At 39.2% G+C, this 24,803-nt stretch overlaps 1 protein-coding gene across 1 annotated transcript in view; it reads left to right on the forward strand.

Moving 5' to 3' along the window:
- Positions 1 to 24,803, forward strand: part of LOC126235844 (cytochrome b5 reductase 4) — a 315,221-nt gene that overhangs the window by 199,214 nt on the left and 91,204 nt on the right. The window contains exon 3 of the mRNA XM_049944708.1: positions 1,737 to 1,907. Coding sequence (XP_049800665.1) covers positions 1,737 to 1,907 — 171 coding nt within the window. The remainder of the gene's footprint in view (positions 1 to 1,736; positions 1,908 to 24,803) is intronic.

Consider the following 24,803-nt stretch of genomic DNA (forward strand, 5'->3'; position numbering starts at 1 on the left):
ACCTACAGTACTCTCACTTCATATTGAACTTAACTTGCTAATTGCAATGTTAAGTCACACCAAATGCCAAGTGCATAATTTAAAATAATTTTCTCTTACTTGTGCCATTGCTACACGCAGAAATTTTTCCAAGCATTTCCAATGGTCTGTCCAAAGGAATTAGCTTAGTCAATTCGTTCTGACAGAACTCCTTCAAGCTCTCCTTTTGCAATTTTATAACTTGGTCAATTCAAAAACTAATTCTGTAAATCAGTTTGTTTTGCCTCTCCTTATGTAAAAACATAGTTTCAGAACGCTTAAAATATGTAAACTACTCACCTTGCTATGAGTAGCCCAAGTCTGAACTTCCTGTTAACAAAATTTATCTTTGCAGCTTCACTCATGCATAAAATGAAACTGTCCCTGCATGCTACCAAAAAAAATTAATAGTATGAGATCTATTTTCCCCTGTTAAAAATATTCTGTACATAGCCCATGTCCTATGGGATAACATTCTAGTACATCAACTCGTCCAACGCCAACAATATTTATTGGTCCCTTTAATTTGTTTATCTTCCTTTCTCTGTTACCTATTGCTGTTTATATCTTCCCAAACTTCTCTCTTATTCACTATTGCATTTAGATGGACGTTCAGTTTTACATTTATCATTGTATGGGTTTATGTTTCATATTTCTTACAAATTAGCTCTTGTGCCCCTAGATCGCTTTCTACAGCTTTCACCTTTGCTGTTAATGCACTTCCCTCCTTAGTTACTCACTCATTTCTACCCACCAAAACTTTTGGATTATCCTCACTTTGATGTTCATTTCTCTTAAATCAACCTTCAGTCAGACAAAAAATTTTACTGATACGTAGGTTCATGAATTTTATTATGAAACTCGGATTGTAAATCCCAGAAAATTCAATCTGTTATATCAAAATCTGACTTCACCTCACCCTCAAATCCATTCAGTGCAGTCAACATTAAAGACAATGGATTTCCTACCAGCCATTGACTATCTACAAACATTTCATCCTTTTGAATTCCAAGACCACCAGAGTCACTTGCTGCACTCTCCCAAGCACAGTCAGTCAACAGTTGCTTAGTGTCCTCATCCTTGGCTGATGGTCAGAATACACACCAAAGGGCAAAGCAGCTGCTGTCTGTACTTAACCTGGTAAGGGAGCATTTGCCATATGCCGGCACTGCTGTTTTGCATTAGATATGAAGTCATGCCACAGTCTGCTGCCGATGCGAAGAATTGTTTATCCTAGACTCCCATGACCTAATCCAGACTTGAAGTGATGCTATGTTTATCCATCATATGATATATTTACACACATCACCGGCTGACCCTGCGATCTGTCTGCATGCCTTTGCTAACACTGCTGTGCCATGTGCAGAATTGATGTTGCTGTGCCCATCATAACTCCAGTGTTTCTGTACATGAATATATGTACCCATACCTAACATCAGCAACTGTCTGTGTGCCACAGCTGTACAAAGTTCTAGCTCTCAGCCCCCCCCCCCCCCCCTGTAACTACTTATTTTCCTACATATGTGGATCAGGTAGTCTATGTGGGATACCAGATCTTAAACCTGAGACATCTAACTGTCTTGAGGATAAATTTCCACTTCCCCTGAATAGTAGTTAACTGGTAAAATAAATGCAGCAAACTTATTTTAAGAGAATATACATATAAAAGATAAGTTCAACATTGGTGATATTCATGCTTTCTGTTATTTTATTTGCAGGAAATCCACGCAACAAAGTGGCATTGCGGCCTGGTCATTCCCTGATGGACTGGATCCGTCTTGGGCAGTCAGGAACCGACCTCACCGGTGTAGGCGGTGTAACACAGGATGTAACTGTTGCTCAATTGGCACAGCACAACACTAAAGACGATGCCTGGATTGCTATTAGAGGTTAATTGACTTTCAGTTGTATTGGGGTTTATCACTTGCTTGCTGTTGCTATATGTGTTACGTGAAATGATAAATCTTATTTCTAAATTAGATATCACATTTGTGTACACCACACTGGTTCAGTGTATGATTTCTTCCTGTGCGGCCCGCATGTAACAGTAAAAGACAAAAGTGATTAATCTGTGCACAGATCATTTTGGATATTCACAGAAGATTTTGATCAATCTTTACATACTTGATACAGACTCTTCTTAAATGGGCTTCATTCATGTCAGTCCTCCATCACACTCCATAAATCTTAATTTTTTCATATTTATTAGCTTTTTTGTCATACTATCTCTTTTATTGGGCAACTGCTAATGCAGTTGCATTGCACCCATTTGTTTATTTTTATGACAATTCAGTAAACAACATAAAGAGGCAGTGGTATCTTATCTCAGTGAGGAACATGTAGCTACGGGCAGGAGCCTGTAGAACAACTGTGGTTAAAGTTTGAGAACTGTTGACCATGCACTGTATAGACATATTCCTAGTAAAACAGTTCATGATGGGAGTTGCCCTCCATAGTATACAGTTACTGTAAAAAAACTTCGAGAGAGTGACAGAGAGTGAGTGAGACAGAGAGTGAGTGAGACAGAGAGTGAGTGAGACAGAGAGTGAGTGAGACAGAGAGTGAGTGAGACAGAGAGTGAGTGAGACAGAGAGTGAGTGAGACAGAGAGTGAGTGAGACAGAGAGTGAGTGAGACAGAGAGTGAGTGAGACAGAGAGTGAGTGAGACAGAGAGTGAGTGAGACAGAGAGTGAGTGAGACAGAGAGTGAGTGAGAGAGAGACTACTGTATAATAGGTGTAAAACAAAGCATAGGGATAGGGATGTAGATAAAGAGATGCTGAAGGAAACATACGTGGCTGTCAAGAGGGCAATACGTGAGGTCTTCAGCAATTACTGTAGCAGAATATTATCAGAACATCTGTTACAAAGTCCAAAGAAATTCTGGTAATACAAGAAGGTCATTGTTGTTGTTGTTGTTGTTGTCGTCGTCGTCGTCGTCTTCATTCCAAAGAGTGGTTGGCTGCAGCTCTCCATGCTACTTTATCCTGTGCGAGCCTTTTCATTGCTGAGTGACTACTGCAATCTACATCCTTCTGAATCTGCTTACTGTATTCATCTCTTGGTCTCCCTCTATGATGCTTCCCTCCAGTACTGAATTTGTGATCCCTTGATGCCTCAGAATGTGTCCTACCAATCGATCCATTCTTCTAGTCAAGTTGTGCCCCAAATTCCTCTTCGCTCCAATTCTATTCAGTACCTCCTCATTAGTTATGTGATCTACCCTTCTAATCTTCAGCATTCTTCTAGAACATCACATTTCAAAACCTTCCATACTCTTCTTGACTAAACTATTTATCGTCCATATTTCACTTCCATACATGGCTACAGTCCATACAAATACTTCCAGAAAGGACTAACTGACACTTAAATCTATATTTGATGTTAACAGATTTCTCTTCTTCAGAAACACTGTCCTTGCCATTGCCAGTCTACATTTTGTATCCTCCCTACTTCGACCATAATCAGTTATTTTGCTGCCCAAATAGCAAAACTCATCTACTATTTCAAGTGCCTCATTTCCTAATCTAATTCCCTCAGCATCACCTGATTTAATTTGACTACACTCTATTATCCTTATTTTGCTTTTGTTGATGTTAATCTTATATCCTCCTTTCAAGACACTGTCCATTCCGTTCAACTATTCTTCCAGGTCCTTTGCTGTCTCTGACAGAATTACAGTCATCGGCAAACCTCATGGTTTTTATTTCTTCTCCCTGGATTTTAATTCCTACTCCAAATTTTTCTTTTGTTTCCTCCACTGCTTATTCAGTGTATAAATAGAATAACATCAGGGACATGCTACAACCCTGTCTCACCCCCTTCTCAACAACTACTTCCTTTTCATGCCCCTTGACTCTTATAACTGCCATCTGGTTTCTGTGCAAATTGTAAATAGCCTTTTGCTCCATGTATTTGACCCCTGCCACCTTCAGAATTTGAAAGGGGTTATTCCAGTCAACATTGTCAAAAGCTTTCACTAAGTCTACAAATGCTATAAGTGTAAATTTGCCTTTCCTTAACCTATCTTCTAAGATAAGTCATAGGATCAATAGTGCCTTGCGTGTTCCTAGGTTTCTATGTAATCCAAACTGATCTTCCCGAGGATAGCTTTAACCAGTTTTCCCACTCGCCTGTAAAGAATTCATGTTAGTAGTATTGTATTTAGTGTCCAGACACTCATGATGAGACAGGAACTGCAATTGAGGGTAGCATAACAAAAACAGAAATGTTGAACTCATGTTTTAAAATGTACTTGTTACAGAGCAAAATACATGAGTATTGACCCAGTTTAATTCTTGTACCACAGGAAAAATGGGTGAATAGGTACATATCAGTGCTGTTGAGATAGACCTGAAATCATTAAAATTAGACAAAGCTCCAGGTTCTGATGGAATTACTATGAGATCCTATACCAGATATATGCATGAGTGGGTCCCTCATTGAACAGTTGTATACCAGCGATCATTCAAACAAAAAACTGTTCCCAGTGGCTCGAAGAGAGCACATGTCACACCTGAACTGATCAACAAAACTACCATCCACTATCCTTGACATCCAATTGTAGTAGGATCTTAGAATATTCTGAGCTCAGATGAGGTATCTCTAAGAAAATAACCTCCTTCAAGCCATCCAGCAAGGTTTCTACAAACATTTATCGTGTGAAATGCAGCTCGCACACTTTTCACATGGCATACTGAAACCCATCTGTCAAGGCAGTTAGATAGACACAGTATTTCTTGACTTCAGAAAAGCAGTTGACTCAGTACCACAAAGGATTATTATTGAAAGTAAGATTATATGAGATATCAAGCAAAGTTTGTGACTAGATAGTGGACTTTTTTTTCTAAGGAGGATGCAGCATGTAATCGTGGAAGGGTGTACAAAGGGAACGGTGTTGGAATCCATGGCATTCATGTTGTATATCGATGACCTTGCAGGTGGTAGTAATAGGAATGTCAGACCTTTTGCAGTTGATGTGGTTCTCTATAATGAAGTAGTGCTGTCTGTAAAAATCTGCACAAATATTCACTCAGAGCTCAATAAGGTTTCCAAGTGATGCAAATACTGGAAACTTCTTTTAAATATTCTCAAATGCAAATTTTTTTACAAGAGAGGAAAAACAAACCATAGGATACTATGCCTACAATATCAGTGAATCACAGTTTGAATCTGTCAACTCATACAAATATATAGTTGTATCAATTTGCAGCAATGTGAAATGAAATGCTCACATAGGCTCCATCGCAGTTAAAGCAGGTGACAACTCTGGTTCATTTGTAGAATATTAAATAATGCAACCAGTCTACAAAGAAATATGCTTACAAAACACTGGTGCAGCCCATCTTAGAATATTGCACAGGTGTGTGGGGCCCAAATCAAGTAAGCTAATGGGATGTTGAACATATATGGACAAAGAAGGGTAACACTAATGATCACAAGACTGTTTAACCAACAGGAGAGTGTCATGGAGGTCCTGAAAGACGTAAACTGGCAAACACGTGAAGATATTCAAACTACCCCGTAATGCCTACTTAATAAGTTTCAAGAATCAACTTTGTCATAAATAAACCACAATGCTCTAGATATTGTTTCAAATATTGTGTTCTTAATATATATATTAATGATTTGCCATTCTATATCACGAAGATGCAAAGCTGGTACTTTTTGCTGATGATACAAGTACAGTTATCACACCCAACAGACAAGAATTAACTGGTGAAATTGTAAACGATGTTTTTCAGAAAATCATTAAGTGGTTGTCTGCAAATGGGCTCTCATTAAACTTTGACAAAACACAGTATATACAGTTCCACACAGTAAATTGAATGACACCATTAATAAATATAGACTTCGATCAGAAATCAGCAGCTAAGATAGAATATTCAAAATTTCTAGGTGTATGCATTGATGAGGGGTTGAACTGGAAAAAACACACTGAGAATCTGCTGAAACGTTTGAGTTCGGCTACTTATGCTATTAGGGTCATTGCAAATTTTGCCGATATACATCTGAGTAAATTAGCTTACCATGCCTGTTTTCATTCTCTACTTTCGTATGGCATCATATTCTGGGGTAACTCATCATTGAGTAAAAGAGTATTCATTGTACAAAAGTGTGTAATCAGAATAATTGCTGGAGCTCATCCAAGATCATCCTGCAGACACTTATTTAAAGAGTTAGAGATCGGCACTGTAGCCTCACAATATATATATATATATATATATATATATATATATATATATATATATAACAGAGGGAAACATTCCACGTGGAAAAAATATATCTAAAAAGAAAGATGATGAGACTTACCAAACAAAAGCGCTGGCAGGTCGATAGACACACAAAAAAACACAGACACACACACAAAATTCTAGCTTTCGCAACCAACGGTTGCTTCGTCAGGAAAGAGGGAAGGAGAGGGAAAGATGAAAGGATGTGGGTTTTAAGGGAGAGGGTAAGGAGTCATTCCAATCCCGGGAGCGGAAAGACTTACCTTAGGGGGAAAAAAGGACAGGTATACACTCGCACACACACACATATCCATCCACACATACAGACACAAGCAGACATGTCTGCTTGTGTCTGTATGTGTGGATGGATATGTGTGTGTGTGCGAGTGTATACCTGTCCTTTTTTCCCCCTAAGGTAAGTCTTTCCGCTCCCGGGATTGGAATGACTCCTTACCCTCTCCCTTAAAACCCACATCCTTTCATCTTTCCCTCTCCTTCCCTCTTTCCTGACGAAGCAACCGTTGGTTGCGAAAGCTAGAATTTTGTGTGTGTGTCTGTGTTTTTTTGTGTGTCTATCGACCTGCCAGCGCTTTTGTTTGGTAAGTCTCATCATCTTTCTTTTTAGATATATATATATATATATATATTCACTTATGAAATTTTTTATTAACAATCCGAACGAATTCAAAAGTAATAGCAGTGTACATGGCTACAACACTAGGAGAAAGTATGATCTTCACTACTCAAGGTTAAATCTAACTTTGGCTCAGAAGGAGGGGGGGGGGGGGGGGGAACTCCTTCTACTCATTAGATGAATTTTTGGATATAGTAAGTGGGTAATTTCCCCAACTGCCACAAAAAAATTAAAAATGTTAAGTGTCATGTAATATTTTGTGTAATGTAATATCTTGTATAGACATCTTTTATTAACCTGACATGTTCCACATCATTACGAAGTTTATTAACCTGACATGTTCCACATCATTACGAAGTGTTGTATTCATGATCTATGGAACAAGTACTAATCTAATCTAATCTAATCTAATCTAATCTCTAATCTTTGTGCTTGACTACTACGGGGTCCCAGCCATAGCAGCATCTTTCCCTTCCTTGCTGCCTGTTTAGTCTCCTACTATTCATTTTCCTCTCTCTTTGGGAACATGTGTGGGCTATTGTTGGGAATGTGTTCTGAAGTTTTAGTAGCCTGACATCAGAACAGTCGCTACACTGTTTTTTCTTTCTTTCTTTCTTTCTTTCTTTGTTCTCCACCTCCTATCCTTCCTCCATTTCGGCATTTGAGGTTCCTCTTTGTTTCTTCTTCCTCCCTGTGCACTCCTGAAGGATGACCCATGCGTTTGACACATAACAGGTGACTAGGTAATGTGTAATTACCAGCCTCGGATTGACAGGTAGGGTTTGCACATACCACTTGGTATGCATCAGGCACAGGGAGGGGTGATTACCTGAGCTGTTACTTTCCCATCTTGCCAATTGGTCTCTCTGTCGGGAGTATGGGATGTGTGGCCTGAGGTGTGAACAGTCACCTAAAACAGGTGAGCCCCCCCTTAGGGGGCCTCCCAGTTGGAAAGAGCATGCCATCGGAGATGCTGACGGTCTTGGGGGATTCTCTTGCAATGAGTTAATCACAAACTCAGTCTGTCTACTAAATGCAAATGGAATGGATTACAAGACTCTCCCAGCTGCACCTCAGTGCCTTGTGGTATTGCATGCCAAAGGAGATCAGTCATTTGCTATGGTCTCTCCATTTATTGGTCAGAAAGGTGTTGATCCAACTGCAGGCCCTGTGAAATATTGCTCTCATTTACACGATGGCACTTTGCTTTTGGAGACTGCATGTGATTCTCAGGTGCAACAACTGCTTGCAACTTCGCTCCTCCATTGCTGTTCTGTTCTTGTCGAGGCCCACCCAGTGCTGAATTCTTTGTGTGGTGTTATTTACACTGGGCTGCCCGATGGTCTGACTGAGGGAGAAATCCAAACTTAACCTCGCTAATCAGGACATCACTGCAGTCCACTGGGTGGTGAAAAAGGTTGAAGCATCCTTCACAGCTACACACATTTTTTTCTCACATTTGATAGAGTAATGCTTCCATCAAAGATCAAAGCAGGCTATGAAGTCATCACGATCCAACCATATATATTCCAAACCCGATGCACTACTACCAGTGTCAACGTTACAACCATACTCGTAGGTCCTGTCAAAACATGGCCAAATGTGGTAATTGTGGTAGGGATTAGGGATGCTCATGGGGGCAATTGCCCACCTACTTCTCCCTGTTGTATCAGTGGCAATGGTGACCAAGCAGCGTCATCCCGAGAATGTCCCGTGTATCTTCATGAGGGGGCTGTCCTTGAGATACGGGTAAAGGACAAAGTGTCTTATCCTGTCACTTGCAAGTTGTTTAGTCAGAAACCCTGCATTTTACCATCAGGCACTTACAATACCGTTCTCACTACACCTCCATGAAGGACACAGCCACGCAGACTTGTCACCTCAAATACAGCACTGCAGTTGTAAAATTGCCCACTGTCATGGTAGTATCCCATCTCCTCCTCCTCCTCCTCCTCCTCCTCCTCCTCCTCCTCCTCCAGCTGTGCAACAAGCCACCAGATTTTCGCCTCTGGTAGCGAAATCACCTGCTACACAACCAGCAGGCCGTAAAGGACAGAAGGAATACTCCCATTAAGACTTAACATCCCTCCAGCCAATAAACACCTTAGTCTTCATCTGCCAAATGCAAAGGCTCCAAGAAAACAAGCAAAGAGAAACGGTCCTCTCCTTTACCGACTTGGAGATCTTCCATGGTTTCACTTCATGATACCCTCACCCGGCTGACCTCTGTTTTGCCAGTGTGCACCGACAGCCATATCTCTGTCTTGGAATCCTCTGGCCGATCCAGCAGGAATGCCAACACCTCTGTAGATCTCGTGGAGTAGGATCTCCAGCCGCTGTGCCCTGTAGCAGTGAGTCTTCTAAGGCTGGCACTAGGCAGCCACTGAGGTGACAACCCTTCATTTTTTCCCTCCTCCCCTTTCCCTGTCACGACTGTTCCAACAGAACATTCGCAGCGTTAGTTCCAGCAAGGAGGAAATTATGGTTGCTCTTTGAATTGCAGTGTCCACTTGTTTTCTGCCTCCTTGCAACAGCCTTGACCTCCTGCATTTCTTTCTGGTTCACTTTGACCTTCCCCTCAAGGACGACATTCCATCTCGTGGAGAAGTCGTGGTGCTAATCCGAGATGACGTTCATAGTCAAACCACCTTACTGAATACCCAGCTGCAAGCTGTTGCAGTCCACATTTTCCTTCCTCGCTTCCACCTTTCTCTTTGTACCATCAACGTCCCTCTGTCATTCCGTGTCACCAGGGTGGACTTAGCTTGCCCGTCATCTCAAGTGGTTCACTCTTTCTGACATGTACTTGAGTTACAATTGCCTGTGTGCTATCAGTTTGCTGACATGTACCCGATCTACGTGTAAACCCAATTGGCAGCTTCCAAATGCTGACTTGAGGCTTTACTACTACCTGGTGACCTTTGATGAACAGCATTTCACTAGTTGTGATGACCAGGTATAATACCTTCCAAATGTTATCCTTGCTGCTGCTGAACATTCCATTCCTCGCACTTCACCAGTACTGTGCTGTGTCCCGGTCCCTTGGTGGACTTGAGGTGTGCCGTGACGCAGTTCATGGGTGGAGATGTGCTGTGTGTGTGTTTCAGTGTCTTCCTTCTATGGAGAACTGCATCCATTGTAAACAGTTACATGCACAGTGTCATCGTATTCTTTGGGATATCAAGAAAGCTAGCTGGATTTTGTTTACTAGTTCTTTTAACAGTTCCAGTCCTCCTCCTGTTGTGTGGGCCAACCTCCAACGGCTCTTAGCGACCAGGGTCCATTACCAAATTTCTGTCCCGACCAAAGCAGATGATGTAGTTGTGGACCTCATTACTATCTCAAACACCTTGGATCGCTATTTTACAGTGATTTCCAGCTCCACCCACCATCACCCTGCTTTCCTCCATCAGAAATGAATAGTGGTGGCTTGGGCGATACCATTATCCTCTCAGAATAAAGAATGCTACAGTGTCACCTTTACTATGCGAGAGCTAGATCGTGCTCTCACTTCTTCCTGATCTTTCCACGCAGTTTGAGTCGCCATATCACTGACTACATGGCCCCTCCCGCCGGAGGTTCGACGCCTCGCTCGGGAATGGGTGTTTGTGTTGTTCTTAGCATAAGGTAATTTGAGTTAGTTTAATTATTGTATAAGACTAGGGACTGATGACATCAGCAGTTTGGTCCCTTGGGAATTCACACACATTTGAACATTTTGAACATCCTGATATTCTGCCCAAGAGCCGTATGATTTTCACATTCAGCTGTTGCAGCACCTTTCTCGTGCGGGCAAGCACTTTACTTTCTCTTTCATACATGCGATCACATCTGGACAGATGATGCATTTCCCAGACGTTGGCGTGAAGCCACTGTCACACCCCTACTCAAGCCAGGTAAGGACAAACACCTTCCTTCTAGGTACTGCCCCATTTGTCTCACCAGCTGTGTTTGCAAGGTGATGGAATGTATGATTCATGCCCAGATAGTGTGGTGTCTCGAGTCTTGAAAATTACTAACAACTGCACAGTGTGAGCGCGCCGTTCTGCAGTTGACCACCTTATAATCTTGCCCACCCATGTCATGATTAGTTTTCTGTGGAAATCCCAGACTGTAGCCATGTTTTTTGGATTTGGAGAAAGCCTATGGCACCTGCTGGAGGACTGGTATGCCCCGTACTCTCTACATGCGGGGCTTCTGTGGCTGCGTGCCCCATTTCCTTCGGGAATTTTTAAAAGACTGAATTTTTAAGGTACATGTGGGTTCTGCCTTGTCGGAAACCTCTATCCAGGAAAATGATGTGTGTCAGGGCTCTGTCCTGAGCTTCAGCCTCTTTGCTGTTGTCAATAACCCTATTGTGGCCTCTCCCCCATCAGGCATCTCCAACTCCCTTTTCGTTGACTGTTTTGCAATCTATTGCAGTTCTCCGTGGACTTGTCTCCTGAAGCAGCGTCTTCAGTGATGTCTTGATTGTCTTTACTCGTGGAGCTTCGACAATGGCTTTCGCTTTCCCATTGACAAAATCATTTGTATGAATTTCTGGCAGCACAATGGGTTTCTTTCACCATCTTTACACCTGGGGCCTGTTGCTCTTCTGTTCACCGATACTGTAAAATCCCTGCAGCTCATGCTTCATAGGAAACTTTCTTGGTCATCCTATGTGTTTCAGCTAGCCACCTGTGGTGCAAGGTCCCTCAATGTCCTATGTGCCCTCAGCGATATTTCCTAGGGAGTGGATCAGACCACCCTCCTCCGTTTGTACCAATCTCTTGCCCGTTCAAAACTAGACTATGGGTGTTTCATTTATGCTTCTGCAAGTTCATCCATCTTATGCCATATAAATACAATTCACCATTGTGGCATTTGTTTGGCCACTGTTGCCTTTTACACTAGCCAGGTTACGAGTCTTTACGTAGAAGCTGCCAAACTACCACTGTGATACCGATGTGATGTCCTCCTCAGCAGACAGGCATGCTCTTTTGTGTGCCATGCTCATCCACCCATCCTGTGCCACCTCCTTCAATGAATTATTTGACCACGGGTATGGGGCACCTCCCTCTTCTCTGTTACTTCATGGAGTTCACTTTTGACTGTTGCTCTGTTAGCTTAACTTCCAGCTACCTGCCACTTTCCTGATGGGGGTTAACTGTTCACCACCTTAGCTTCATGTCGCAGCCTGTGTTCACCTTGGACTACATTCGCTTCCTAAGAACACTACTGCAGCCTTGCTCAATTGCTCTAAGTTTATCAACCTCCACACAGAAATTAGCGATAGTACTGTTGTGTACACTGATGGCTCTTGGACTGACCATGGGGTCAGGTATGCCTTCATCATTGGCACTGACCATTTTCGGTATCAGATTCTGGAACACTGCTCAGTATGTACAGCTGAGCTCTTCACCCAGTATCAAGCCACGTAGCACATCCACCGACACAGACTTTTCAATTGTCATCTGCTCTCTCTCTCTCTCTCTCTCTCTCTCTCTCTCTCTCTCTCTCTCTCTCTGTGCCCTTCAGAGCCTCTGTGTACTGTACACAGTCCATCCCTTAGTGCAACAGGTCCAAGAAAGCTTTCACTTGCCACTCTTAAGGGAGTCACTGTGATGTTTGCATGGGTCCCTGTTCACATTGGTCTGATGGGAAATGAGGCTGCTGTTGCTGCTGCCAAGGCTGCAGACCCCCTCCTGCAGCCCACTAGTTCTTCCATTCCTTCTGCGATTATCTCCATGTTGCCATCTGTCAGCAGGTGGTGTCACATAGGCGTAACCACTGGTCTTCTCTTCATGGGATCAGGCTCCGGGGAAATAAACCTCTCCCAGCTGCTTGGACGACCTCCTCTCGGCCCTCTCACTATGATTAGGTAATTTGAGCTAGGTTGCATATTAGACACTGCCGTTTTAGGCACTTGCTGACCAAATATCTTTTTTTTTTTTTTAATAACTTATATTGTAATATCTGTTTGCCGTTTGAGTTATTGGCCATTTTAGCGACTGACGCGTGGGCTATTGACCACATTTTACCTTTTATTCATCGTAGCAGTATGACGAAGGACATCTGATCTTTAGTTGAGGGCGTTTGTTGTCTCTACGGTGTATTTTGTGGACCTTTCTCCAAGAGGAAGTCATTGCTTTTAGCTGTCTTTCCTTCTGTTGATTGGGCTTAACATAGTCCCTTTTAACTCCTTTTACATCTCAGTGTTTTAAGGTTCTGATGTGTGTTCATATGTCCTGGGTTGGTTTAGTGCCCTAAAACAAAACAAAACAACATACAGAGCATGGGAATGGAAAACTTGCTTGTGGAGAAAGTGTGAGGGTAAAAGTTAGAGAGGGGAAACAAAGGCTTGAATACAGTGAGCAGGCTCAAGTGAATGTTCGTTGCCATAGTTATACAGAGAGGGAGAGAATTACACAAGATGGATTAGTATGTACAGTTGTGTCAAATCAGTCATTAGACTGAAGAGCACATCATCAGCAATTAAAATAAAATGTATGCTTGAAATAATAGTTTTGTCTTGGCCTCTTCTTTAATCACCATGTCATTGTTAAACTGTACCCCCTTTCTGATACTTTCATTTACTTTCGGGTTAGGATACATTTTAAGGTTTCTAGATTTCTCCACTTGCTTTATCATGATGTTTACGAGAATTAAATGTATTCAATATTAGATCAATTCTGTATAATATATTTTAGAATCTAACTTTGAGCTGATGACAATGTGTGCTTGCGTACATGTTTTGGTGCTGTCACACCTCTCTCAGTAAGTTTTGTGTTATATTGTATTGTTTTAAACGATAAGTAATATTGGACAAAGAAGTACGTGCAGATGGGATTACGTTAATCAGTTTCACTATAGTGTGTTAAAAATTAGTTGAGACTTTTGACGTTTCGCTCACCAGAGGGGATATGACGCCATTACCCATGTAACACCAATGGTGAGCCAGCTTTCCCTACCACGCCACCAGCAGTTCGGTTGGCAAAGTGCCCCTGTTGCAATGGCGTGGATAAACACTACTTCGTTCTGTCATGCATTAGAGGCACTTACATTCATTAGCTCTCATTGTAAATTGATATTTTCTGGCATTGAAGTGTTCTACAGTCATCAGGTGTTGTGAATGAGTGTTTCATGTTAGTGCTGCATTAATAATATCATCAGCAATTACAATAATTACAAAAGTAATGGACAGTGCACAATGCCACTCGGTTGTGATGCATAAAGGTCCAACAATGCAGCGCAGACAAGCAGCTATTTTTCTTTGGGTACAAATAAATGTTCGATTGGATAATGTTGAAACTAGTTTGTGTAAGGCGAATTTAATGGAACTTTCAGTACTGTGCAAACCAAGAACTCCACGCTACCTGGTCGACGAACTGGCTAACGCTAAAGAGCAAAGTTTAACCAGGCTTCCTACTTACCATGATCATTTAAATCTAACAGAGGATATATAGGTCTAGGTGAAAGTAATGTTGCAAAAAAAACAAGAAATAATGTATGCTCATTGAGGTTGAAATCTGACAAAAGAAGTCATTGCAAATGTTACGTCACACTAAAGTTGTCAGCCATACCAAGAATGTAGTTGAGAAGACATAGATTCATGAAGGACTTTGTCGAATTTTGAGTAATACTTTACTTGTTGCTGTGTTAACATCTGCTTCTTTTGCCTAAACACAGCAGAATTTACAGATACACATTCTAACACATTTGAAAGAGTGACATAATTGTAAAAAAGTATTTTATTAAACTAGCAACTGAGGGCGAGACATATCAATATTTACGAGAAAGCCCATTCTCGCTACAAAAGTAAATCTGCAATTTATTCACTTATATTGTTGCAAAACCACAGCAATTCACATTTCACAGGCTATTTATGGTCCTTAAAAACTATATTATTTCATTAAAAAAAATCTGTATTTGCTGGAATATCGCATGGAGGCTTTGCATATTAATCATAAGGAAAAATACTCTCCTCTTTGTGTGCTATCATTTACCAAAATCCTCTTTCAATATCTCAGACCATTTCTGAGATACAAGGTATTTATGAATGTATCATTCTGACTTTTTCATGGGCGTGTGTGTTCGTGACGGAGACCTTTACATACATTCCATTTTTCCTACATTGCAGATACATAAAGATATCCTTAGAGGTTTAAAGAATACTTAAATACGTCACCTAAATATCATGTGTAGCAACATATGACCTTACATACCGGTACACTAAACACAAATTCATAGCGACCCCTGTTTTTCATTGCAAACTTTAAGAATTTCTTGCAGTAGTTTAGCTAATACCAATATATCACAATAACTATGACCTTTAACAAAATGATAGGTAGTTCACCATGAAGCTGACAAATGAAGCTATAAGATGTGTGAGACTCAGTCTATTACGGTATAATTTCTTCAAAATCATTTGGGAAAGACTGCAGATTGGCCAGCTTACGCAGCTGACAGGTTATGCACCGAACAGACCTGGCTTTAGTGTCACCAGCTCATGCTGGCAACTATGCTTCCCTCCTCTTGTTCTGTACTGAACTGTCAACAGTGCAACTAATTTTAAATGCAGTATAACAGTTTTACAAAACACATACACGTAGCACGGCATTTAACTTCACTGTTTGCATTTTTTTTTTTTACTATGAATGATATCTTTCTGTGGTTTGCCATCTGCCAGTGATGATGATTAAAAGCATACATTTTTCTTTATATTTTTGCGTTTCTTGCAAAAGTAAACCTGGTTGTAAATTAGTAAGCTTATTGCCTGCCTCCCCCCCCCCCCCCCTCTCTCTCTCTCTCTCTCTCTCTCTCTCTCTCTCTCTCTCTCTCTCTGTTTGTGTGTGTGTGTGTGTGTGTGTGTGTGTGTTTTGTTGTTGTTGTTGTTTTCCTTCTCCTATAGCTTGTTTTGTGTAGTAGTTCTCAGTTATTATTTTCTTTTTGGGCTTTTTTTTCCATGTAAGAATTTCTACTTCTTTTTCACTGTTTGTTGGGCTGTAGTCCATGTCACTAAGGTGGCTATTACAGTTTTTGGTAAGCGAATTGATAAATTCTAGTTGCATATGTTTGTCTCTAGTGGTGTTTGCTGTCCTTGCTTTCTTTTATAATGAGTTATCAGCTCTGTAGGCTATTCGCTATTTTCAGTCCTTTTGCTCTACATATATTACCAACTTCCTGAAACGCTGCTGCAGCTGCTGCTGCTGCTGCTGCTGCTGCCGTAGGTGTTGAGTGTGTACCGTTGATTTGTTATTCTGAATACTTCTTATTTAGGTATGTACTGTGTGTTTTGGCCTGTTCGTGATGATCTGTCTTTTTCTGCAATAGATTTTTCCCTTATTTTTAAGTTTTTTTGTTCAGCTTGTCTATTTTGTTAGTTTTATATCAGTTTTCAAAATCTATTTGTTTGAATGTCTGTTCACTTTTGTAATTGTGTTCGTGAGTAAATTTTTTGCAGTCTGTCTACTTGGTATGGGAAATAGTGAACAATATTTGCTTTGTGCCTAAGGTGAAATCATGAAACACATTAAATTGTTGGTTTTGATATAGCCTGCCAGGGTAGCTGGGTGTGTTAAAGTGCCCACTTGTGGGATATGGATAGATGCTCCTGCCCCTGCTGTGTGGATTAATGATGGGGTTAGGTATACTGGCCAGCCTGACTGTGAACCTTAGGCAGTTTTCCACATCCACCGAGGTAAATAATGGGTCTGGTTCCCGCGTCCCATCTCAGAGACATGACCTGCAAAAACTTTGAAAAACATTATCCCATTAAACCACATGATACACACTAGATCCAGACAAAAGGGTTACATGGATATTACCCTGGGGTTGGGGGTGGGGGCTGGCAGTGGCTTTAAAATTCCTTTGAGATTGGCAACCCCATCTTAATAAGGGCCCATACAGAGCATCCTTGGAAGAATGGTTAATATTTAGGGGTATGAGAGGAATGATCATTCAAAGCAAAATAGTCCAGTAAACTTGCACTTCAAAATGCATACCTTAAGACCTGTGAGCACTTGTTTAGTAGAAGATATATGTTACACAGTAGTGGAGATGAACAACTGCTCATAGCGCTTAAAAGGTATGCACTTCAGGACCCTTATTTACTAGTTTTTTTTTCCTTCCTGGGACATCCTGCACAGAAGTATGATTGGTTCTCCATGTAACAATAGATGTACCATACCAGTCCTGACTGGACTTTGACTGTCAGATACCGTAGTTTTATTTTCTAATTGCTGACTATAAAAATTAGACACTGTGAAAACTGTCAAATATGGCACATTAGCTATTAATAATTTTGGCCCTGTTTTGGCTTTTGTATAGTGTATTCTGATATCCCTGTGGGACTATAAAAATTGTAACTCAATCAATAGTATGTTTTCAGAGGAACCTTCACATAATTGCTTTATATTTCTACTACTTTTATTATGAGATACATGGAGTGCAATGCATTCTAGTTGAATTGTTTCAAGTACTCTGAACTTCATATGAAGTTGCAAATGGATTGTTAGCTTTTAACTTAAAAAATTATCACTTTATCAGAGTATGAGTGGTGCTAATTTATTATAATTGTGCAACTATCAGCCCTAGTTTTAATTTTGATACTTAGACAGTTGCATGAAAGGATTAATCTCTTCATGATTCACATCTGACTTACACTTTCAGTAATATTGTTGCTTCAGCTATATGTTCTTGTTATTAACTTCTTCACTTAATTACATTAACTTCAAAACTGCATAGTTGGCAAGTGATATTACTTCTAGCTCCAAAAATGAAATACTTGTAAGTAATGTTGGACCACTGAAATTTTAGACTAGTTGGTGTGATGCCGTGTCGAAAAGAAAACAAAACAAAAAATCTTAATTATGCCCCAACTTTCCTAACATTTCCAAACTGAGCTTACTTATCACAAAACATTAAATAAAAATCAGAGCTAGTCATACTTGGCACTGCCACTTTTCAACCTACCAAACATAAACAGACTTTTCTCTACAGGAGTTGCCTTCTAATTATCTTGAAAAATCTCACAATATGACCATTCATAACACTGTGCCAATCATACTCGAACATCATGTCTGACCTAAGATTCAAAACACACTTCAGGTTCTTATCTCTCAGCCTGTTAACATAAATATATAGCATGTTATATGTCACTGAATTCCAGTGAATGGCTCCTGTAAAATTAACATAGACCATAGACCATTTTTCTATGGACAAAGGAGTATCTTTTAATTCTGTACAGTTGTCATAATAATCATTGCTATTGTTGAACTTTACTGGAGTTTGTATGCATGATATCTTTGGTGCCCAGTTGCCTCTCTGGACCAGCCAGGTTCTCTCCAGTAGATGGCTCTGCTGTTGCCCATCTTGCTCAGGACAAGTACAATACTGGCAAAATAGTGATTTGTATTACACGCTTCTGTATTCTAGAAAAAAGTTTCTGTAACTTAGATTACCTCAAAAAATCCATAACTCAACATTGTTTGGAAATATGCGAAATAAAGAAGTTTCTGTATTTTTAAGTAGCCTGTAACAGAAATCACATGTATGGTACTGCAAATATAGTTGAGCTAAAGGGATTCATTAATTCTTGGTAGTGGGTTTCCCAATTAACCTTAAGATATTTAAGTAGTCACAAAAATTTAATACTTCCTACCTATTATATTTCGCTCAGAGATGGTTGCTTGTGGAGTTATAAGGGATGAACTGAACTTGGTATAAGTCTTAACGAAATTCTATGATATAGTAACATACATCTACAATATTATTAATAAATATAATAGAGGGAAACATTCCACGTGGGAAAAATATATCCAAAAACAAAGATGATGTGACTTACCGAACGAAAGCGCTGGCAGGTCGATAGACACACACAAACAAACACAAACACACACACAAAATTCAAGCTTTCGCAACAAACTGTTGCCTCATCAGGAAAGAGGGACGGAGAGGGAAAGACAAGAGGATGTGGGTTTTAAGGGAGAGGGTAAGGAGTCATTCCAATCTCGGGAGCGGAAAGACTTACCTTAGGGGGAAAAAAGGACGGGTATACACTCGCACACACATACACACACACACACACACACACACACACACACATCCATCCACACATATACAGACACAAGCAGACATTATTAATAAATTATTATTATCATTATTTCTTTACTTTCTCAGACGTTAAGTCTGGTTAAAAATGGAAAGTGACGCGGACCTTGATCAAGCGTCACTTCCTTTTAACTGTACGGTATATGTTATATTGCATTTAGGAACTTTCGGGTAATTGAACATGTATCAATAATTACAGATTTCTGTAGTTGTATATATAAGTTTGGATGTATTTGTATTGCATTGATGTACTGGTGGATATTGTGTGGCATGACTCCTGTAGTTGATAGCATAATTGGTATAATGTCAACTTTATCCTGATGCCACATGTCCTTGACTTCCTCAGCCAGTTGGATGTATTTTTCAATTTTTTCTCCTGTTTTCTTTTGTATATTTGTTGTATTGGGTATGGATATTTCGATTAGTTGTGTTAATTTCTTCTTTTTATTGGTGAGTATGATGTCAGGTTTGTTATGTGGTGTTTTATTTGTTATAATGGTTCTGTTCCAGTATAATTTGTATTCATCATTCTCCAGTACATTTTGTGGTGCATACTTGTATGTGGGAACGTGTTGTTTTATAAGTTTATGTTGTAAGGCAAGCTGTTGATGTATTATTTTTGCTACATTGTCATGTCTTCTGGGGTATTCTGTATTTGCTAGTATTGTACATCCGCTTGTGATGTGGACTACTGTTTCTATTTGTTGTTTGCAAAGTCTGCATTTATCTGTTGTGGTATTGGGGTATTGAGTGCTTCTAGGTCTGTGTTTCTCCATTTCACTACTCCAAATGAGTAGGTCAGTATTGGTATAGCATAAGTATTTATAGCTTTTGTCTTGTTTCTTGCTGTCAATTCTGTTTTCAGTATTTTTGTTAGTCTTTGTCTATATTTTTCTTTTAGTTCTTCTTTAATATTTGTATTATCTATTCCTATTTTTTGTCTGTATCCTAGGTATTTATAGGCATCTGTTTTTTCCATCGCTTCTATGGAGTCACTGTGGTTATTCAATATGTAATCTTCTTGTTTAGTGTGTTTTCTCTTGACTATGCTATTTTTCTTACATTTGTCTGTTCCAAAAGCCATATTTATATCATTGCTGAATACTTCTGTTATCTTTAGTAATTGGTTGAGTTGTTGATTGGTTGCTGCCAGTAGTTTTAGATCATCCATGTATAGCAAATGTGTGATTTTGTGTGGGTATGTTCCAGTAATATTATATGCATATTTTGTATTATTTAGCATGTTGGATAGTGGGTTCAGAGCAAGACAGAACCAGAAAGGACTTAATGAGTCTCCTTGGTATATTCCACGCTTAATCTGTATTGGCTGTGATGTGATACTATCTGAATTTGCTTGGATATTAAGTGTGGTTTTCCAGTTTTTCATTACTATGTTTAGAAACTGTATCAATTTAGGATCTACTTTGTATATTTCCAATATCTGTAGTAACCATGAGTGGGGTACACTATCAAAAGCTTTTTGGTAATCAATGTATGCGTAGTGTAGCGACCTTTGTTTAGTTTTAGCTTGATATGTCACCTCTGCATCTATTATCAGTTGCTCTTTACATCCTCGTGCTCCTTTGCAGCAGCCTTTTTGTTCTTCATTTATAATTTTGTTCTGTGTTGTATGTGTCATTAGTTTCTGTGTAATGACTGAAGTTAATATTTTGTAGATTGTTGGTAGGCATGTTATGGGGCGATATTTAGCTGGGTTCGCTGTGTCTGCTTGATCTTTAGGTTTCAGATAAGTTATTCCACGTGTAAGTGTATCAGGGAATGTGTATGGGTCTGCAATGTAACTGTTAAATAATTTAGTTAGATGTGAATGTGTTGAGGTGAACTTCTTTAACCAGAAATTTGCTATTTTATCATTTCCAGGGGCTTTCCAATTGTGAGTAGAATTAATTGCTTGGGTGACTTCATGTTGCAAAATTATCACTTCAGGCATTTGTGGTATCATCTTGTATGTGTGTGTTTCTGCTTGTATCCACTGTGCATGCCTGTTATGTTGTACCGGGTTTGACCATATGTTGCTCCAGAAGTGTTCCATGTCTGTTATGTTTGGTGGATTGTTTATTTTAATGTGTGTGTTATCTATTGTCTGGTAAAATTTCTTTTGTTTTGTGTTGAATGTTTGGTTTTGTTTCCTTCTATTTTCACTTTTTTTGTATCTTCTGAGTCATTTGGCTAATGCTTGTAATTTCTGCTTCTTTTTGTCTAATTGCTCTGTCGCTTCTTGTTGTGAGATTTTACCTAACCTTTTTCGTTTTTTTTCCGAGATTTCATTTCTTATAAATTGTGTTAGCTGTCCGATGTCTTTTCTCAGTTTTTCTATTTTGATCTGTAGCCTGTGTTGCCATGCTGGTTTTGTGGGTTTCTTCTGTGTGTTGGTTGGTTCTGATCTCTGCCTAGTGTGTATATTTAGTGTAGTGAGTGCTCCTATATAAACCAGTAGTTGTAACTCTTCCATAGTTGTGTTTTCATTTATTTTGTTGTGTATGATTGTGTTGATAGCTTTTATTGTTGTTTCGACTTGTGGGTTATTTGGTGGTCTATGCAAGAATGGTCTAATGTCTGTATTTGTGTCTTTGTATTGTATATATGTTAGCTGAAATTTTTCTTCTATATCTAACATGTGTGTCACTTCGTGTTCTATTTGTGCTTGTTCTGGTGGCTGTCTTAAGATTTCGTTTTCCTCTGATTGTTTAATTGGTGCATGTTGTTCTTTGTTTGTTTGCTCTGGGATGTTTGAGTCCATTACTGTATTTTCTTCTTCTTCTGATTGCACATTATTTTGTTCCAGTATTTGTTGTACTTGTTGTTTGATGTTTTCTAGTTCTGACTGGGGTATCCTGTTATTTTTGATTATTACACGGATCTGATCAGCTAGTTGTTGTTCTGTTAAAAATTTTAATTCTGGGTATCTGGTAATAAATGTTGTGTATACTTGTGATCTGTATCCAGTTGTGTTGGTTCCTAGGTTTGTTGCTTGGTAAAAACAGAACATGAGGTGTCGATTAACTTCATCTGACCATCTCATCCTCTGTCTTTGTTTTCCTTCTAGGGTGGTTGCAGGAAGCATATCCTGCAAAACACCTCTGTTTGGATTTAAATCATTTTCCAGTTGGCTAGCAGTGTCGTTACCATTGTGGGCGGGCATAGGGTTCAAGCGTCGTCCCCGACCATGACGGCGCTTGTCCGAGGCTTCTTTAGTTCTGTCCTGAACCAACTAATCACGCTAAAAGGGGGGTTAGCCCTATTAGTGGTTTGTTCTTTTCGTCGCCTTTTACGACTGGCAGAACATACCGGAGGCCTATTCTTTTCCCGGGCCTCCACGGGGATTATTATTATTACTATTACTATTATTACAATATAAATGTCTATAAGATAAAAGTTTATCCTTTTTACATTTCTAAAATTTCTAAGTAGGCTCTACAACAAATTCAAGTAAAATTACATCACATTATACTCAAAACAAAATTCAACAAAAACTCACTCATTCCTAATACAATCTGCAAGTCTTTGCATATGAGTATAAACAATGTCACCTGCAGATAAGTATGCCAAACATAAAATGGAAAGGTATTAGTAGAAACTAGAAGTTTAATAATAGATTTCAAGAATAAGAGTGTTAAAGGTTTTCCTAACAGTGTAAAAAAAAATGTTGCATAAAACTCAATAAATCCATCTGGATTTAAAGAACAAATTGAGCAAACTGATTTTTATTTTGCGCTAAACTGAAAGAAACCATCTGCGACCATAACTTTGAGTCACCAGAAGCCCCTGTGTATTTGTTTGTTTACATTTTCTTTGTGTGGAGCCATCATAGTGATGGCTTTTGCAAACGTCAGACTTAAATACTATGGTTATATTTACACTTATAAAATACACTATATTCCGTAGCTGTTGCTTCTTATGTCTATTTTTTACGTTTATCAAATTACAACTGATATGCTAATGCCTTATGTTACAATCACTATCTTAAAATTTGTTGAAAAAATATAAACATTTTTCTATTAGAAAAGATTTTAATTTTGTTTTAAAAACATTTCCTGTGTATGTTCTTAGAGCGTTTGGTAGCTTGTTATACCAAATCAAACCACTGATGATATGAACTTCTATCAGTCATTTTTAGTGTTGTTCTGTTACAGAAATAGTTACACTTTGTTCTAGTGTTGTGATCATGTACATCACTGCCCTTGATAGCTTCTGTTGGTTGACTTCTAAAAAATACAACTATTTTGAAGATGTACAGAGAATATATTGTCAGATATTTGTGCTGCACAAACACTTCACGACATGAATCTCTATGTCCCATCCCATGTATATGTCTTATTGCTCTTTTCTGTAGTAGTAGTATTCTTTTTAAATGTGTATCAGCTGCACAGCCTCATAGTTTAATTCCATAACTGAGAAAGGGGTAAAGTGTTCCATAATATACTAATTTCAGAGCTTGGCTAGGAACTATCTTTGCGAGCTGGCTGAGGAGATATATGGCACTACTGACTTTAATGTGGTATGTCCACCGCAACTTTTCATAAACATACACCCTCAGGAATTTACAGTTACCATTTTCTGTTGCAGAGATATTACACACACTATTCATATTGTTGTGGTGAGAACTGCCTGTTTTAAATGTCAGTAGTTGAGATTTGGTGACATTCACCTTGAGTCCCTGATCATTGAGGTATTTTTGTTGCCTCTGTTACACCACTAGTAGCAAGAGATTCTAGTGTATTAGATTCACTTCCATAGAATAAGATTGACATGTCATCTGCATAGCTTACAATATGGAAGTTAATGGGTTGTGTAATGTCGTTAATATATATAAGGAAGAGAAAGAGTCCAAGGATTGAGTCCTGTGGTACACCTTGTAATACAGATTCACTGGTGGACTGGGAGTTCATGATTTTATTATCTAGTTTGCATGACAGTTTAGTGCTTTGCTTATGATTCAGCAGATATGTGGTTAGAAGATTCATGGCTTGATCCCCAATACTATAAGATTGTAGCTTTTTAAGAAGTAACCTATGGTTTACCGTATGAAATGCTCTTGTCAGGTCCAAAAATATACCTATAGTCTGCATCTTTGGTCCAACAGACAGTAAACTTCATGGCTGAACTGGGTAACTGCTGTGGTTGTACTTAGCTCTTTTCTGAAGCCATGCTGTGAATCTACAAGCAGTTTGTTTTGTGAAAAAGGCAATTTTAGCTGAGAAAGGAAAATGCTTTAGAATATCTTACTAAAAGTGGGAATTAATGATATTTGTCTGTAGTTGGAGACATCTTCCTTACTTCCCTTTGTATACACTAGACTCATTTTTAGAACTGTTGGATACATGGTTTCTCTAATGCTGCAATTAATCATGTGAGTAAGAGGTTTAGAGACTTCTTTTAAACACACTTTAGTAATAGCACTGGATACGCCATCCCATCCAGATGAAATTTTTTTTTAGCATGTATATTGCCCTGCGAACCACCTCCTCATTCACTTCCACAAATTCAAATTCGGTACACTGGGTGAGATGGCATCGGGTCTCTACCTGTGAATCTATAATATGGGTTGATTGTTCACCAGAATTGTAGTAGTTATTAAAAATATTACATATAGTATCTGTGTTTTTTATAATGTTACCATCATGTCTTATGCTGAGTGGTTCCATGTTCATCTTGTTGGGACCTTTTCGGTATTTGTCAATCAGCTTCCAAGATACTTTGCTTATGTTGTCACACTGTTCTATTGTTTTGCTGTTAATCTGATTCCTTAGGTTAACAGTTTCAGTTTTAAAGGTTTTCTTGGCCCCATTGTATTTTTCTTTGAAAACT

The sequence above is a fragment of the Schistocerca nitens genome, chromosome 2 (assembly GCF_023898315.1).
Source record: "Schistocerca nitens isolate TAMUIC-IGC-003100 chromosome 2, iqSchNite1.1, whole genome shotgun sequence".
Lineage (NCBI taxonomy): Eukaryota > Metazoa > Arthropoda > Insecta > Orthoptera > Acrididae > Schistocerca > Schistocerca nitens.